This window comes from Peromyscus californicus, unplaced genomic scaffold, assembly GCF_007827085.1.
Source record: "Peromyscus californicus insignis strain IS unplaced genomic scaffold, ASM782708v3 Scaffold_22__1_contigs__length_63687245, whole genome shotgun sequence".
Lineage (NCBI taxonomy): Eukaryota > Metazoa > Chordata > Mammalia > Rodentia > Cricetidae > Peromyscus > Peromyscus californicus.
The window spans coordinates 21,348,027-21,366,704 of NW_026294525.1; the positions used below are offsets into that span (position 1 = coordinate 21,348,027).

General features: G+C 41.0%; 1 protein-coding gene across 6 annotated transcripts in view; it reads right to left on the reverse strand.

Annotated features, from left to right (window-relative positions):
* The window catches only part of Utrn (utrophin), a 497,313-nt gene that overhangs the window by 358,493 nt on the left and 120,142 nt on the right, over positions 1–18,678 (reverse strand). For all 6 annotated transcript variants that reach the window (XM_052751043.1, XM_052751044.1, XM_052751047.1 and 3 more), the window contains 5 exons: positions 6,747–6,839; positions 5,036–5,113; positions 4,607–4,699; positions 3,461–3,633; positions 276–391 (listed from right to left, as the gene is read on the reverse strand). In XM_052751043.1, the coding sequence (XP_052607003.1) occupies positions 276–391; positions 3,461–3,633; positions 4,607–4,699; positions 5,036–5,113; positions 6,747–6,839 (553 nt within the window). The remainder of the gene's footprint in view (positions 1–275; positions 392–3,460; positions 3,634–4,606; positions 4,700–5,035; positions 5,114–6,746; positions 6,840–18,678) is intronic.

The following is an 18,678-nucleotide window of genomic DNA, read 5'->3' on the forward strand; positions in this document are numbered from 1 at the left end:
CCTTAATCACTGCCTTAAGAGATAAGGTAGAAAGTGGTAGAGAAAGACACTTGGCTTCCTCTGGGCCACACATGCATACACATGGGTGCACACACCTACACCACTCACAACATACACACACACACTACACACATGAAGGTAAATAAGAAAATAAATACAATAAAATGAAGATTCTTTAATTGTCATAATACATTCTAAATATGGAAACAGCATCACTTCTCAAGATTCAAAATGATAAAGCAGAATCACCTTCAACAGTATATTCTCAACCTTACCTTCAGGATCTAACAGCTTTTCAATCCCCAAGTAAGCATGGGCCTTGCTAAAAGCATGTTCAAGTCTCTCAATTGGGGACATTTTGACCACTCTGTCCCAGCTGAAGAGATCAGGCCTGAAATTACCACACAAACAAAATTCAGTAAAGGCAAAATACAACGGAGATGATGTAGACAATGTCATAATCCATTACATTCTAAATTTTGATTTTTTTAAATTTATGAGTGCTACTGTAAATTGTTATCTTTTATATCTCAAAAGTTTATAAAATACATAAAATCAGAAAGTAATTGACAGACATGATAATAATAAGTAAGACAATCTACGCTTCTTGAAGGAGTTGAGTATATAGTATTTCCCAAATAGTAAAATATGGGTAGAGGAAACCTATCAATACAGAGAAGACAAGAAAAAAAAATGACCCAGCAACAGTAGGAGAAATAAGCTCAAACCTAAATATATGAATTAGCACAGTCAATAATTTTAATAGACTAAATCCGGCGATTAGGACAAAGGTTCTGGGTCTGGAGGTGCATAGTGCTCAGGGGGCTAAGACAAGAGGGTCACAAATTAGAGGCCAGCCTCACCTACACAGCAAGTTTCAGACCCTGACTTGGTGCCTCTACACGCCAAAAGAGACTAGGGTGAAAGACAGAAACCACAGCTGTAATTGTTCTTTAGTTATTCTAACCACAAAGGTGCTGAGGGGATCGGTTCCCTTCCACTCACCCTCCTCCATGACAACTAACGTTGTGTTTACATCTTGTCTTTCTTCTGGTCTCACGACTTGGACAGTATGACTGGCTTGACAAAGCTTAAGTCTCTCATTTTCTTTGCACTCCATCCTTGTACTTTAGACCCATCCTGAGACCGGCCTCCCCCACCCCCTCTCTACCACTTCCTCCCTGCCACTCAGCCACCGCAGCCACTAGCCTCCCACATACCAGAAGGTTCTCCCCACTTACCTAGTGTATTTTTCTTTAGTGTGCCTACCATCTCTATATAATACAACATTTACAGTTTCACAGCCCCACACACACTCTGAGACAGAGTCTTCAACATGTAGCCCAGCCAGGCCTCAAAACAGTTGTGTGGCAGAGAATGTCTCTGAACCCCTAATCCTTCTACTTTCCAAGTTCAGGAGTCAAGTGTGCACCGCCATGCCCACCTACAGTCTACATTTATTTTTTAATTAATGACTGTCTCCAGTTGGAAGGAATGGGATGGCTGTCTGTTTTGTTCCTGCTGTATCCTTGTGTCTAATACAGGAAGCCACATTCCATATACTTGTGGAATCAATGAGCCAATAATTGCAAAAGGTACTAGATAAATTCAACAGTTTCTTAGCAGTACAGGGCAGCGCTGGAGAGATGGCTCAGAGGTGAAGAGCACTGACTGCTCTTCCAGAGGTCCTGAGTTCAATTCCCGGCACCCACATGGTGGTTCACAGCCATCTGTAACGAGATCTGGCGCCCTCTTCTGGCCTGCAAAGTTACATGGTGGCAGATGTTGTATACATAATAAATAAATAAACATTAAAAAAAAAAAGGTACAGGGCAGCATCCTCAAGATGGTAAAAGAAGACTAGGAAAAGATGAGGAGGAAAAGGGCTTTTAACCCCATGGCAAGCTCAAAATACCAAAAAAAAAGCTATAGAAAACATCAATATTCTGGAAAAATATTAAAAGCACTGGCTTTGATATTAAGAGCAAAACATGCCGGGCGGTGGTGGCGCACGCCTTTAATCCCAGCACTCTTTAATCCCAGCACTCGGGAGGCAGAGCCAGGCGGATCTCTGTGAGTTCGAGGCCAGCCTGGGCTACCGAGCGAGTTCCAGGAAAAGGCGCAAAGCTACACAGAGAAACCCTGTCTCGAAAAACCAAAAAAAAAAAAAGAAAAAAAAAGAGCAAAACATTCTTCTCACTGTCACTAATTTGAACCAACACTATATAAAGAACTGGAGCCGAAGAATTGGGGGGTGGAGGCTATCATATTTTTAAAGATATTCTAAACTTAGCCATGAGTACTTCACCATCTGAGCGCCTATCCGCAAAGATTAAAAAAAAAAAAAAAAAAAAACTGAATAAAGTAAGACACAAAGAAACCCAAACCTGTAGTGTACAGAGACAAACTTACTATGATGTAGGAAGTAAGTATAGAAAAGTGTGCATCATTTGTATATAACAGTCAGGAACATTTAGGGAATTCAATGAGAAAATTAATAATTCATAATAGCAATGAAACATAATACAATTTGCCTGTCTGTGGCATTTAATCTTTGACACATGCAGAATTTATTTGGGGGTATTGTGTGGCAAGGCATATATTAATACATAGTTAAACAACTGTCTCATACCCCCAGTTAATTTGCAACATCGGCTCAACTGGTTATCAGGTCAATCTATACAAGAGAGCGCCTCCTCAGCTCTTTTTTTTTGAGACAGGGTTTCTCTCTGTAGCCTTGGCTCTCCTGGAACTCGCTCTATAGATCAGTCTGACCTCGAACTCACAAAGATCTGCCTGCCTCTGCCTCCTAAGTACTGGGATTAAAGGCATGCACCACCACCTCCCCATTCGTCCTAAGCTCCTAACGCTTCCAGGATGAAACATGAGCGATCCTTCTCATACATCCAGCACAATCAAATGTTGCCACTTTCACATGCAACCTATTATTATCCTACTACATTTTATAGCAGCGTATTCATCATCTTGATTTCTTATTAGAAAGTTATTTCAGGCTGCTTATTCTTCTGGGATGTAATTGCTATTTTTGCATTATATTCTTACACACAAGTTAGAATCTTGTTGATGAGATCTCATAACAAAAATTGTGTAGCTCTTCACAAATGTGGGGAACACAATAAACAGAGTTTTCCTTTTGCCATAAGAACAAAAGCTACACACAAGTCTTTGCATACATTACTGGTTAGGGCTAAAGGAGTGGGATTGAACTATGTCAATTATCTTCCATTTTTTAACTTACAAATGTGTAGGAAGAGCCATGGGCTTTGCACTGCAGCCCTGAAGTTCTAAAGGAACAGCCAGTGGTTGGTCTCCTATTGCATAGCTTTGTTTAATGTTTTGCAGAACATGAGCAGTAAGGGCAGCAGAGGAAGGGGTTATGGGAAGAGAAGTGGAGAGGACACAAAGGAGGTAGAAATTTGTAGGCCGAAGGGCATCTCACTTGTGCCGGTGGAGCACAGCATTGAAGGCGAGCCCATCGGTCCAGCTGGTGGTGAAGTTGAGGACGTTGACTTGGCTGTAGGGCCTGGTGGTCTGTCGCACCCAGCTCAGCAGGATCTTCTCACTGTTTGTCTGCTGCAGGTCTGACATGATATCTTTCATGACATCTTTCACCTGTGCAAAAAAAACCAAAAAAACCCACATCTGTTTATAACGTACCATTTCCTTCAGTAAAGTTCTTAGAAAAGAAATATTAGACTAATCAAATATTGTAAACCGTTTAATTAGCATTTATTTCTAATTTCTACTCTAAAGGGTGGAAAGATAAATTTTAAGTGACTTTTAGGGTATAGGATTTTCTATACATTACATCAGTTCCATGTCCTAAACAATATTTGCACTCTTTAATTACACTGAACTTTCCTTTCATGCTATGAAAAAGCCACATTTTAATACCTTTTATTTGCAAGGGCTTTTTTCATAAAAACTATACACTAATTTTATTTTCTACAAAAATGAGAACAGATGCATGTTTGACTGACTACAAAATCAAAGAATTAAGCAATTTTCCTGATAGTAATAACAATCTACTCAAGAACTAATGTTTTGTTATTATCCTAAAGTAATATACATATGCATATATATAAGGGAAGAAGACCTCAAAGAATGATGGAGACATGTCAAAAGGACCACTAACCAATATAAGAAATCAGAAAGAGCCAAATTTAAGACAACTGTCATATCAGGATGAATAATCTTAGCAAAAGATGAAAACTCTATATAGAAGTCCATAATTCATCCATTGGTGAATGGGTGGGTGGGTGGGTGGATGGATGGATGGTAGAAATAGACAGTTGACTGACGGAGGGATGAATGGATGATAGAGATAGACGGACAACTGATAAATAGAAGGATGGGTGGATGGATGGATGCATGGATGCATGGATGCATGGATGCATGGATGGATGGACAGACGATAGACTGATCATTTGGGTCTTGGACTTGCAGACCTCAGAATTTTGAGGCAATCAACGCCTCCTGTTCAAGCCAAGCAGTCTGTGGAGCTCTGATTTGGCTGCTGTAGAAAATGAATAGAGAAACAATACTTTGTCAAGGTCTATTAAAAAGTGATCAGGACTCTCCCCACCTGCCAGTGCAGAATGATGCTCCACAGCAATCCTAATGTCAGCTTGTGATTTCCATCCACAATGTCAGTACCCCCGATATTCACCAACTCCACCTGTCAGAACAAAATGATAAAAATAACTCTTAGGACAATGTCTCCACACAACTCCAGGTTTTTTATTTAGTACATTTGTACAGCATTATAAATGAGGATAGAAATTTCATTTTAAGAATTGGATCAATGCAAAACTCAAAAATGTGTTAGTTATACTGCAGATCATTGAGAGCATCAGAAGTGCCATATGACTTATCCTTTACTCACAGAACAAGTTCAAAACTTCTACCATGAAGAAACATTTCCAAGCATCAGTTAATGCCAATGCTTACAGCAGCCAGCAGGCTTCACAGTAAATAACACCCACAGCAGCACAGAACCCCAAACGTTGCTTACATTGTTCTGATGTAAAACCTGCAGCACCCGGTTGACGTTATTTAAGGCATGCACCCTTGTGGAACCACGTTCCTTTGGCTGGAAAATAAAAACACAAAAGCAAGTAAGAAGCCACATCCCTTCTGTGGGATGTGCTGACAAACTTTAACATAGAGACGTAAGCAGAACAGCAGGTCAGTATCCATGTCACCAGCCTGGGCACCACAGGATGCAAATGCACTCACAACGTTTTGAAATTGTGGCTCACTAACCTATGAGCCTACTGGAATGCCCTAGGGAGCCTCCAAACGAATTTCCTGCCCCATGTGAGATAGTGACTTGAAAGACTTAGTGTGTGGTAGGGATTTGGCATTTTTAACATAACCCTAGTTACTCTAAGAGGCAGGCAGACAAGTCTGAGAATCAATTCTGTCAGAGAAAGCTTCTCCTATCTAAACTTCTCTGGAGGCAGAAAAATATCAGAGAAGTTGTGCCTGCTTTATTGTGACCAAGTAGGAACAACAGAGCAAGGAGACATTGTCCCAAACTCAAGGTCACATGAGAAAAGTCCCCACCTGGGACATGGCAAGCTAGGCAGCTTCCTTCCACCTCCCCAGCCAGGGACTCTCATGGAGACATCAGCTTTTCCCTGAAGGTGCCCAGTTTCTGCCAGGAAGGCAGAAAGAAGATGTGATACTCAGGCTATGGGGGGTGGGGGGGTGGAGGGGGTGGGGGGGTGGATCTCATCTTCAGCAGAACATCTCTCTATGACTTTATAGAAATACTGTTACCAGTATAAAATACTGTCGTCGCGCCGGGCGGTGGTGGCGCACGCCTTTAATCCCAGCACTCGGGAGGCAGAGCCAGGCGGATCTCTGTGAGTTCGAGGCCAGCCTGGGCTACCCAGTGAGTTCCAGGAAAAGGCGCAAAGCTACACAGAGAAACCCTGTCTCGAAAAACCAAAAAAAAAAAAAAAAAAATACTGTCGTCGCTAGGGAAGCCATAAAAGACACGAAAGACACCTTCACAGGTAGAGTTATTTCCATGCCAGGACAGAAAGCCTTACACATATAGTAACAAGTCTGGGTATGATGAAAATAAAGAAACATGGAAATAATGCTGAAACTCTGAACAGAAACAGAAATGTCTTAACAACTATTTCTTAATTGCTTATTAAATGGCATTTAAATGTGGCTATCTCTGCATTATCACCATTCAAAGCATTATCTCCTTTTTATAAATTCATTCCCTTTTTATAAGCCCCAAAAGCAGGCAGTCTCAGGGCAATAAACATTTGAAGTGACTTTATATTTGATGGAAATATAGAGCCCTCAAGAAAACCTACATACTACTCTATCCAAACATCGGTTAAAGCGTTGTACATAAAGTTCACCTTGCCATTTGCCTTCACAACTCAGTACCCACAGTGGGTCTTCAAATATCAGTAACGACCAGAGATGCTCTATCAGCCTCGTTCTCAAAGACGTCCTCTCTTACAGGCTAGAGATGTAGCTCAGGTGGTAGAGTGTCTGCCTTGCTTGCCTGCATGGAGCCCTGGGTTCCAACCTCAGCACTGCCCAAACCTGATGTGGTGGCACACACACCTGCAGTCTCAGTACTTGGGAGAGACAGAGGATCAGAAGTTCAAGGTCATCCTCAGCTACCCAGTTAGTCTGAGACCAGCCTGAGGTACACGGGACCCTGTCTGAGAAAAACAGAGATGTCCTCTCACCAATGACGTTCCTGTGAGGCCTTCTAGAAGATCCAAGAGCTTTCTGCCATCCTTGAGGTCTGAGAACATATCATTGATGGGTGGTTTCCCACTCTGCAATAAAGAAGAAGTAAAAGAGGGGTTACTTCAGAATCAGAAACTCCATAGGCTGGGGCTAGTGAAACGGATCAAGGGGCAAACGCACTTACTGCTGGCTGTGACAGCCTGAGGTCAGTCCCCAGGACACACACAGTGAAAAGAGAGAACTCTCAGAAGCTGTCTACTGAACTCCACAGGTGCGCCTTGGCATGAGTGTGAGTGTTCATGTGTATGTGCATGCTAATAAATACATAAATGTAATAAAAATTAAAAAACAAAAAGAATCTCCACATGTTCTTAACGTTTAAAATACTTTTGGCCATGTTCAATCCCAGTCTTAGCACTTGGGTTATCAAAGCTTACAGAGCTCTATCTACAGAGACAGAAAGGCAACATCAACTCTCCCTGATAAACACATCAGGAAACCCCAGTACATTATGTCACTTCACAGATCTGGCCTTCCTGTGGCAGGATGAGGTGTTTAAAACAAGGCAATTCCTGTTCAAAAAATCAAGAGCCTCCGTTTCAAACCCAGTTTGACCAAGAACTACCTGATGAGCCTAGCTCATCCATCTAACCTCCCTTATACCACCTTTTAAATATTTAAGTATCAAAAAGTATAATGTTGTGTGAGGATGCACTAAAAATCACAATGCATGATGTAATAAATCTGTAATGGCCTTGCATCATGTTGCTTCTTTTTATGAAATATTCAGAACTAAAAGCTCTTCCTGAGAGTCATAGATATTTCATAATCAATAACTGTGTCTTTTACTTCTGACTTAAAAAAAAAAGTACATCTTACATAGGAAGCAAGACTTTAAACTTGAGATGAAGAAGGAAGGAGCCTGAACCTCTGCATTCCTGTTTCCCCCGCCTACAGACTCCTCTCATTTTTAAATAACTTTCATGTGCAATCCATTAAGGACTCTTAGCGGGTATCTTAAAAGCTCATAGACTCTAAGAGGGAAAGCATGACCATGACCCATTAGAGAAACAGTGAACAAGCTGGGCCCTATCTCTGAAACACAGCTGATTCTCCATGCTGCCACTGTGATGGGGACACACAGATTATCTCCACTGATTACAGTAACAAGCAGATTAGCAGGACGCAGAGGCCACCTTCTAGAAGCAGTAAAAGCTGAAGACTTCCTAACTACTATCAACAAAGCAAAGGGCAGACAAGGCCCTGATAACTGCCTGTCCCCAAGGCTCCCCTCCTAACTCCCCTCCCACCTCCCAGAGGACAGTTCAGCCACCAAAGAACTCTTAGGTCTTAATACAGCAAAGAAAGATATCAGGTAAGGTCCATGAAACAGGATGAGTTTCATTAACTAACATCCACTTTCCAAAGTACCAACAACACACTATGAAGAAAGCTTATAAAATGAAGCAAATGCAAGTATTTTCTTCATATCAGACATAATTATGGATGTCTATTAATGGCCTTATACACAAACAGGCTGCGCTATATTATATACTAGCCACAAATTTTAGCCATGTTACCTGGTCTTTATATACTCACTTGTTTGTTAAAAACTCAAATGGTCAATCAATTACTATTATCAGTTATACCACAAGCAAAACTTCATGTTTTCTATTGTTACAAAAAGTACTATTGAGGCCAGAGAGATGGTTCAGCAATTAAGAACACTCGTTGCTCTTGCAGAGGACCCGGGTTCAGTTCCCAGCACCTACATGGTGACTTACAACTACCCACAACTCCAGTGCCAGGGGATCCAACGCCCTCTTGTGGCCTCTTCAAGCAGCAAGTACACACATGGTGTACATGCATGCATACAGGCAGGCAAAATGTGCAGACACATAGAATAAAAATAAATCTTTTCTTAAAGAACCGTAAGATTTCATCAGTATCCAAGGGGACTTATGGAAGATCATCTCAGTCCCAAATTCACAGAAATGATGACCTGTGGGAACCTTTCCTATTCAAAAACAATTCACATAAGGACACAAGAGCACACCTGTGTGGATATAACCCAGAAACCATGAACACTCCATTGCAAACTAAGACTTCTAAAAGGTAGCATTAATAGCACACTTTCTTTTTTCCTCACATTCAGAGAGTTGATCTATCAGGCAACAAGTTTAAGAAAGAAAGGCTCCTTCAGAAGGGCAGATACTGAGAGACTGGGAAATGAGTGGGATTGGGGTGCATGATGTAAAATTCCCAAAGAATCAATAAAAAATTATGTTGTTTTTTTTTTTTTTAAAAAAAAAGCTCCTCTAGAATACTCTGTTGGAAAAAAAGATGAAGACACAGTCCTGTCCCTGTAGAAATCAACCATTTGTGCAAGGTTGGGCAAAGCCCTTTTTCCTTTAAATACTGGCATACAGTAACGACAGCTCCATTTCTTTCTTCTGTTTCCCAATTTTAAATTAACGCTGATGACAAACCATACGGAACATGTCTTGAACATGTGCCCTTTTCCCAGTGTTCACACACACCATAAGCAGTGATGACATGATTGTTATTCACTGGCAGTCAGTTCTATGAAGGAGCGCCAAATATCTGCGGAACGGCGGACAAGGAGGGTGACGGGGCTCCCCCTGAATAGAGTGAAAGGAGGGGCCTGGTCTCTCACAAGGAAGTCATCAAAATCTACAGTTCCAAACTTACACATGACCTCCTTAATTACAATGTGCTTCTGCGTTCTGCTGAGTTCTTCAACCCTGGACCCAATTCCCTCAAGGGTCAGACAAGTATCCCAACAGCATGCCATCAATCTTTAAACACCAGCACTCGTCTCCACCTATTCCTACCATTTAAAAGATGAAGAATATTAAAATACTCTTGTTGGGACTAGTTCGTCAGTGTCCTTCAAGGTCAGGTGTTGCTGGTCACTTGCTCTTCTGTGCACTGTCCACTACACCACTGCCTTATAAGATGATGTGACTGAGCGTCCTTCAACATTTGAAGCACTACAAAGGAAGCTGCTTCTTTTTTTGTAGCTTTGTGTTTTCATTTACATTTTTGTTTTGTTTTGAGGAAGGTCTCACTATGTAGCCTTGGCTAGCCTCAAACTCGCTCTGTAGATTCGGCAGCTTCTTAGTCAGTGTCTTTGGGAGTTTTAAAGCCATTTGACTCCTTGGAAAAGGATCTGTCATGAGAGTTAAAATCTCTGCACCTGTATGTATGTATGTGTATATATATATATATACACATGAACTGAAATATATATATATATATTACATGAACTGAAAATATTTGCAGAGTTAAAATCTCTGCACCTGTATATGTGTGTGTGTGTGTGTGTGTGTGTGTGTGTGTGTGTGTGTGTGTGTGTGTATCAATAATACATGAACTGAAAATGCATTGGAAAAAAATTATCCATGAAACACACACCCATGGCATACATCTACAATCCCAGCATTCAAGACACTGAGTCAGACGAATTGCAAGTTTAAGGTCTACATAGAAAGTTCAAAAATAGTCTGAGCAAGAGCTTGGCAAATAGGAGATTTGCCTAGCAGGTACAATGCTCAGAATCAATCCCCAGCACTGCAAGAAAAGAAAAGTCACACCCAGACAGACAGACAGACAGACACACAAGCACACTCACCATGCACATGGACTGTCACTACAAAGCACTATCCCTGACAAATGCAAATACAAATGTCCGATACAAATATGGAAAGGACCAGCTGTGTCCAAGAGCACACGACCCCTTCCAACCTAGAAAGCAAAAGTAGCTCGTGTGTAAGCAGGGTCCATGTTCTACACACAAGATTAGAACATTCCTTGTATTAAGGACAAGTGAGTACAGACTGTAGCCATTGCTGGCTGTGTGCTCTCTGTTGAAACTACTCAGTCCTGTTGCAATGTGAAAATAAGCACTCATAATGCAAGAATGAGTGAGCCAACTGGAATAGCAACTTTGTTCTAATTTCATGGATACGGAAATCCAAACTCCATACAATTTCCATAAATTATAAAATAATGTTCTCCTCCTTTGTAACGACCTAAAAATATAACAATGATTTTAATGCAAAAACTATCCAAAAACAGGCAATATAATAGTGAAATGTTCTAAGACAATACTAGCCAGCACTTACTGTGTGCACAGGTAAGTTCTGAGAATTATACAGATTTACATTCATTATTTATATGTATTCTTTCTTCATAATAGTGTTCTAAAGGGAACAGCTTCAGCATTCCCATTTTATAAGTGAAGAGAGGGAGATATATAGTTAGCATAACAAGTGACTGACAGACCAGGATCCAATCCCACAAAACCTGGCTCCAAATCCATGTTCACAGCATCTGAGCTAACTAATATTACAAGGGCATAGAACTGTGACAAAAAGGGAAGCGAGTATTTAGTTGCTGGGATGAGATACAGGTAGATGTAAATATAGAAAGAGATGTAGATAGATAATAACTTCTCAGAGCAACAAGAAAAATCACCACCCTGTACTAAATTAAGACATGCATTTCCCAGCACCACACTGTAAAACATTTCTGGTGTTTTTGTGTTGTGGGCTGTAAACACTGGGCTCTGGGAAAAAGTCTAGAAAAGTCAAAAGTCATCTTTTAATAAAAATAAAAACTGATTCATCTTGACCATTAACCTCACATTTAACTGTGCAGAGACTGACTTGAAGCAACTTCTCTGGCAGTGAAAATACAGTTTAATAATTCAATCAGGCAAATATCGGGTGAATACCTCCTTTGTGCCTTAGCCCTGGCAAAATGCCAAGTTCACATCACCCTCCCCATTCAGAAGAGGCCGTTTTAATTGCCTCCCAATAAAGAGAAAATGGTACAGATGAACAATCTTGAACTTGGAGAAAAAATAAAACATGTGTCCCATTTTACTTTTTAAAATTAATTTTATTTTATTTTACACATATGGGTATGTCTGCCTTGATGCAGTCTATGAACCACATATGTGCAGTACCCAAGGAGGCCAAAAGAGGGCATCAGATCTCCCAGAATTGGTTGTGAGCTGCCTTGAGAGTGCTGGGAACCAAGCTTGAGTCCTCTGGAAGAGGACCCAGAGTTCTTAACCACTGAGCCATCTCTCCAGCCCCCCATTTTTCTTTTAAAGACAAAGCAACATGATGACAGGTGCTGAGTCCTGGAGTAACTAACTTGGGCTGGCCCCCACTCTCACCCCCTTTCCACCAGTACTTCTTTGGACAGTCGTAACACCAGTCCCAAGTTCACTGTTTTTTGATAAGAGGAACCCAACATCAAGGCTAGCTCCTAGGACATGGCTGCAACTAGATTTAAAAGTGTCTGAGCAAAGAAACCAACAGTCATTGCCAAACATGAGGAGAGGTGGAGGCAAGTGTCAGGAGGAGGCTTCACACGTGTGATGATATAATGAAGTGAAGCATGTCTGATGGGCTCTATCACACATATGATGATATAGAAGTGAAGCATGTCTGATGGGCATCTATCACACATGTGATGATATAGAAGTGAAGCATGTCTGATGGGCTCTATCACACATGTGATGATATAGAAGTGAAGCATGTCTGATGGGCATCTATCACACACAAAGAGTCAGCAGATGCTCCAGGCTCGGCGCCAGCCCAGCATGACCATGTAGGAATTAGGACTCGATGTTTGGCAGAACTTCCTGTTTACAAGAGAACTTGGACATCTGAACTAGCCTGTGCAGCCTCCTGACACTTGACTTGTAATTTTCTAGAACAGCAGGCAAAGGAGTCTTGTCTACGGGCATTCGGTCATAGGGTGAATGACAGGCAATCACTACACAGAGCAGGGCCACATCCAAATGAAATAGAGGATTAGTAACTGGTGAGTCTCTTGAGGAATTGTGAATTATGTGACCCAAACATGAACAAACCCACAGGGGCACATGACACACAAGCTGTGCACTCACACAATAAATAAATAGACGGATGAGTGGGTGGATGGATGGATGGATTATAGACAGATAGGTAAACAGATGCATAGATAGATACATAGATATGTAATTTTTTAAAATGTCATATGGGGCCAGGCGATAGTGACACATGCCTTTAATCCCAACACTTGGGAGGCAGAGGCAGGAAGATCTCTGTGAGTTCAAGGCCAGTCTGGTCTACGAAGTGAGTTCTGGGACAGCTAGAAATGTTACACACAGAAACTCTGTCTCGGAGGGGGGAAAAAGTCATATGGGGCAAGCTAATGGCTCAAATGCCTTTATCCAAGGCATGTCCAGCCAAGGCTGACAACCTGAATTCAGTCCACAGGATCCATATGATCGAAAGAGAGAACGGATTCTAATTGTTATCTTTGGATCAGCACACTTTCATGCAATGTCATGTGAGCACGTCAACATACACACACACTAAATAAAACAAAACCTAATTTTTAATTTCAAAAAAATCAATTAGAATTCAAGCAAGAAGAAAGAAAGGAAAGAAGGAAGGAAGGAGGGAGGGAAGAAGGGAGGGAGAGGGAGCGGGGGTGTGCATGCAGGTAGGCAGACAGACAGACAGCACTACCAGAGTATCTTAAAGATGGTGATCAAGAATATGGAGTACATTTTATTGTTTCCTTCTTTCATTGGTTTTGGGAAATCGACAAAAACTGGAATTTCTTTTTAAGAAGAGTGTGTACAGCCCTTAAAATAATTAGATGTGTAGACAGAAGTAACAGACCCCATGGATAACAGTTCAGTTCAAGTGGCCCTCACCACACTCAGAGGATGAACCATCTATAAGAGGGAAATGGTGATCCCAGCCACTCGGACCACACACTGGGCAGCACCTTCTTTCTGGCTCCCATTTCTATGACTACTGACTTCCAAGATTCAAAGAGCAAAAAACAGCAGAACACCCACATCCATGCCCCATCCTATGAAAGGCTACTGCATATGAGCAGCAACGCCTACCAATATCCAGGATAAATGCTTCACAGCCCGGTCTCCTGTTCAGTCCATGTGAATTTCAAGTCTGGAATTATAACCTAGGGGAATTTGTCTTTTCAAAGGAGAAAAGCAGAAACACGCATAACGCTTTGCATTTTCAAGTTTGCATATTCTTCCCCGAACGACACTGATGAAGAAGCTCCCGTAATTTGTAGGCTCACGGCTTTTGCCAGATGAGCAGCTCTGAAAGGGAGCCAAAGAAAATGCAAGCTCAAAGTCGGGACAAATTTCCCAACAGCTTCGCTGCCTCCCTTGGGAGAGGCCACATGCAAATAAGACTCTGAAAGCTAGAGTCCAAAACACTGAGTTTTACACATGATGCCACAGTCTAAAGTGGTTTATTCCCGTTTGGAAACGTGTAGCAGAGAGCCAAGATTTCACAAGTCAAGGGAACCTCATGGGTTTTTCATTAACATTCCTAAGCAGTTATAATCTGTATTTTCCCCATCGATGCACCAATACTTCTGGACAATACAAGACAGGTAATAATGACTGAGGGTGTCTAATGGATAGAACGATAAAGCACGGTTACTTTTAAAACTGTCTCACTGTTTGCCTGAGGTCATAAATAAATGAACCGTACACCCAGGCGCAAGTGTTTCTAAGCTTTTAAGCACCCATTTTCTCCTGTGCCCTTCACCTCTTTAAAACCCCAGACCATGACTACTGCAGTGTATGTTGCTTTTCAGGTTCCCCAGGCTCTGAAGCACTGGGACTCAGTAGCGTATTAACAAGGACTTCCAGCTACGTACATAGCTAATACAGGCAGACATCTGCCCATGGAGAGACACAGACGTAAAACATACAGATCGAATGTCCTCTGGTGAGCGATTTTTTTTTTTTTTTTAGTTTCTGTATAGCCATAGATAGTTATTAGTAAAAGTTTAGTTTTAGACCTATAACGTTCAATATGGTCAAGCCCTTTATCTTTTATCAAGGAAACAAGTGAACCAATTTTAAGCATTAAGTCTGTTTCATTCACTGTGAATTAAGTAGTTGGGTATCATGATGAAGAATTCTATTGAGTAATGAAAAGATGGCTTAGGACTGGCTGTTCTTCCAGAGGTCCTGAGTTCAATTCCCAGCACCCACATATCAGCTCACAACCATCTATAATTGTAGTCCCATGGGATCCAATGCCCTCTTTTGGTATGCAGATATACATGCAGACAAAATGTCCATATACATAAAATACACAAATAAAGAATTTTTTTAAAGAAATTCTATTGAACAACAACAACAACAAAAAGAATGGCATGTATAAAATCCAAATGGCTTTTTAACAATTATTCCAGTGTCCAAGAATTAAAAAGAAAGTTTGGATAGCTGGACTTCTTTCTAAGATTTATTTCTTTTATTTTGTGTAGGGGGTGTTTTGCCTACATAGATGTCTGTGCACCATATATATACCATGGTGCCTAAGGCTGGATTCCCTGAAACTGGAGTTACAGATGATTTTTAGCCACCATGTGGTGCTGGGAATCGAACCTGGGGCCTCTGGAAGTGCAGCAAGTGCTCTTAACTGCTAACCCATGTCTCCAGGCCTTTCTTTCATTTTTAGTAAATAAATACAGTAAGAATCCCAACCTATTGTATCTACTTTCATGAAATAACACAACTTAAGGTATTTTGCACTCAAAACATTATTTCTTTCCAAAACAACTGTGTCTATTTTCTGAATGTATGGTTTTAGGCATATCAAATATGTCTGTGTTATTGTCACTCATTTATTTAGTAAACCAATACTCAGTGGATACTTATTAAATGTTAAAAGGCAAGCCAGGTGTGGTAGTGCACACCTTTAATCTCAAAACTCAGGAGCCAGAGGCAGGCAGATTCCAGTGAGTTTGAGGGCAGCCTGATCTACATAGTGAATTATAAAACAGTCAGGACTATGTAGAGATATTCTGTCTCAAAAAACAAAAAAGAGAAAGGAAAAGAAGGAAGGGAAGGAGGGAGGGAGAGAGGGAGGGAGGGAAGGAGGGAGGGAGGGGAGGAAAAGAGTCTGTCATGGAGCTTAGCGCTATCTGGAAATGGAGCATGCACCTATTTAAATTATAGCTACTTGAGATGGATAACACTTGGATTATACAGAACATATCTACCCACATCTGTGACCTCAGAAACGGTATCCATTACTACATGACATGTAAACTCAGGCAATAAGGAGGACCAGGAACTAGAACAAGATGGAAAGGAAAGCATGCACAGAGGCCATCGAAGGCCATCTGGATGGAGACACAGACAATGTGGCTGGAGCACAAGGAGGAATCAGCTACAAAAAACAACAATATTAGGAGTAAATGAAGGAACTATAAGAGCCTGGAAGGTCAACAGAAATCAAAATTCACACTACACATCTTGAGTATATACAATTCCAATTTGATTCTAATAATTCGATTAACAATGAGATACCCTATAAAAGAAAAGGAGGCAACCAGGCCTCTGAGATCAGGCTAGCTACTCACGGAAAACTAGAAAGGAAGGGAGGAAAAGGAGAACGAAAACAGCTCATAGCTGGTTACTGTGCTCCACGTGTTTAAAGACAATATTCCAAAGAAGGTAGAATGAAAACTCTTAAGCCAAATGTAGCGCTAGCCTGGGGTAAAGACTTTCCTAACACATTATTCGCTGGAGAAACACACGCAGTGCTATAATCAGTTCAAAGGAGAATTGAAAGAGCTTTAAGTCTGCAGGCAGAGAAAAGAATTAAATATATGTGCAAAAATGCATAAACTGCTCTACGGGTAATAATCAATTTCTTTCCTTCTAATCTTCATCTTTATGGATGAGAATAATGTGTATCATCTATTTTCTACAATGTATAGGGTCATAAAGTAGCTTATAAATAACAAAATGTAGGACTGAGGGTGGGGCTACATTGATAGGGTGCTTGCCTACCATGCATGAAGAGTTAGGTCCAAACCCCAGCCCCTCACAAATGGGGTGTGGTGTTCAAGGTCATCCTCAGCTACATAGCAAGTTTGAGGCCAGCCTGAGATACAGGAGACCCTGTCTCAAAATAATAATAACAAGCTGGACAGTGGTGGCGCACACCTTTAATCCCAGCACTCGGGAGGCAGAGGCAGGCGGATCTCTGTGAGTTCGAGGCCAGCCTGGACTACAGAGTGAGTTCCAGGACAGGCTCCAAAGCTACACAGAGAAACCCTGTCTCAAAAAACCAAAATAATAATAATAATAATAATAATAATAATAATAATAATAAATAAAGATAATAATAGTAATGATGGTAATAATAATAACAAGAAGAAAGAAGAGGAGGAGGAGGAGAAGTCAAATTAACAAGTAATAGAAGGTAGAGTTAGTCCAGATGGCTAAGCTGAACAAAGTATCTACTAATATTTTTTTCCCAATTTTACAACTTGGATGATGTTTTCTAATATACACAATAGTGACTTAGAAGAGGAAGGTGTCAGTGAAGACAGAGAGTGAGCAAACACTGGATGCATGCATGTGTAAGAATTAACAAGATGGCACTGGTTATCTGATTGACACTCTGGAGAAGGGGGGGCCAGGAGTGAAATGTCCAACTAGATGCCTGTTTTAAAACAAATTCCTAAATGGCAGAAGATGCCATTGATGTCTGTTTGGATTTCTCATCATGGGGTCCTATAGTGAAAGGAGCCAGCAGACACACAAAATAATATTTCAGAGTTCATTGAAATATTTGCCAAAAGGCCTAGGTAAAAAGAAATAAATAGGGCGGTGGTGGCGCACGCCTTTAATCCCAGCACTCAGGAGGCAGAGCCAGGCGGATCTTTGTGAGTTCAAGGCCAGCCTGGACTACAAAGTGAGTTCCAGGAAAGGCGCAAAGCTACACAGAGAAACCCTGTCTCGAAAAACCAAAAAAAAAAAAAGAAATAAATAAATAAGTTTATTCTCTTCAACAGGACTATAGATAGATAGATAGATAGATAGATAGATAGATAGATAGATAGATAGATAGATAGATAGATGGATAGATGGATGGACATGGATAGATAGATATAGATAGATGGATGGATGGATGGATGGATAGATAGATAGATGATAGATAGATAGATAGATAGATAGATAGATAGATAGATAGATAGATGATGGATAGATGGATAGATGGATGGACATGGATAGATAGATATAGATGGATGGATAAATAGATAGAAAGACAGATAGATAGAAGGATGGATGGATGGGTGGATATGGATGGATAGATAGATACAGATGGATGGATAGATGATAAATAGATAGGTAGGTAGATAGACAGACAGACAGATAGATAGATAGATAGACCTCAGGATTATCCAATGAGGCTGCACAGACATGGGAATGCAACCTTTCCCAGCCCAGCCAGAGTTAAGCTGCAAAGGAATCCATGGAAATCTCCCTGTCTACAAACATGCCGTACCCTCTCTACCCACCCGCAGACTAAACCCAGCAGAAGGAAGGAAAACAGAACATGGATGAAGCCTGTGGCCCCGTCCAGAATTCTCCCTCATTACATTCACATCTTCATCATGTCTTGAATAAATTCCTTCTAGGCTTTGATTTCTTGCTGGAAACAATCTACAGAGGAAGTTTCCAAAGTCATCCCACTTTTGACCCTTTCTCTAAACAAAACAAGACTTTGCAGCTTCTCTGAGAGCACAAACCCAGCATGCTAAGCACTGGCCATAACCTCTATTCTCCTGGAAGGAACTATGAACTGCCCAGGACAAATAGATGAGATTAAAGCCCCCTTTGATACTACAAAATAATGACACAGTTCCATGAGGTAGAGAGATTTCTGTACCTTCTTACAAATGCACATATTTAAATATCAACTTCATTAAGTAACCTGTTGTGGTCTACTGGAATCTGTGTTATTGGGGTCTCTGAAACTGTCAAGGACCATCAACAAAAAAAAAGTTTCTCTTCCACTATTCATTCCCAAATGTCTCTGTCACCCTGCA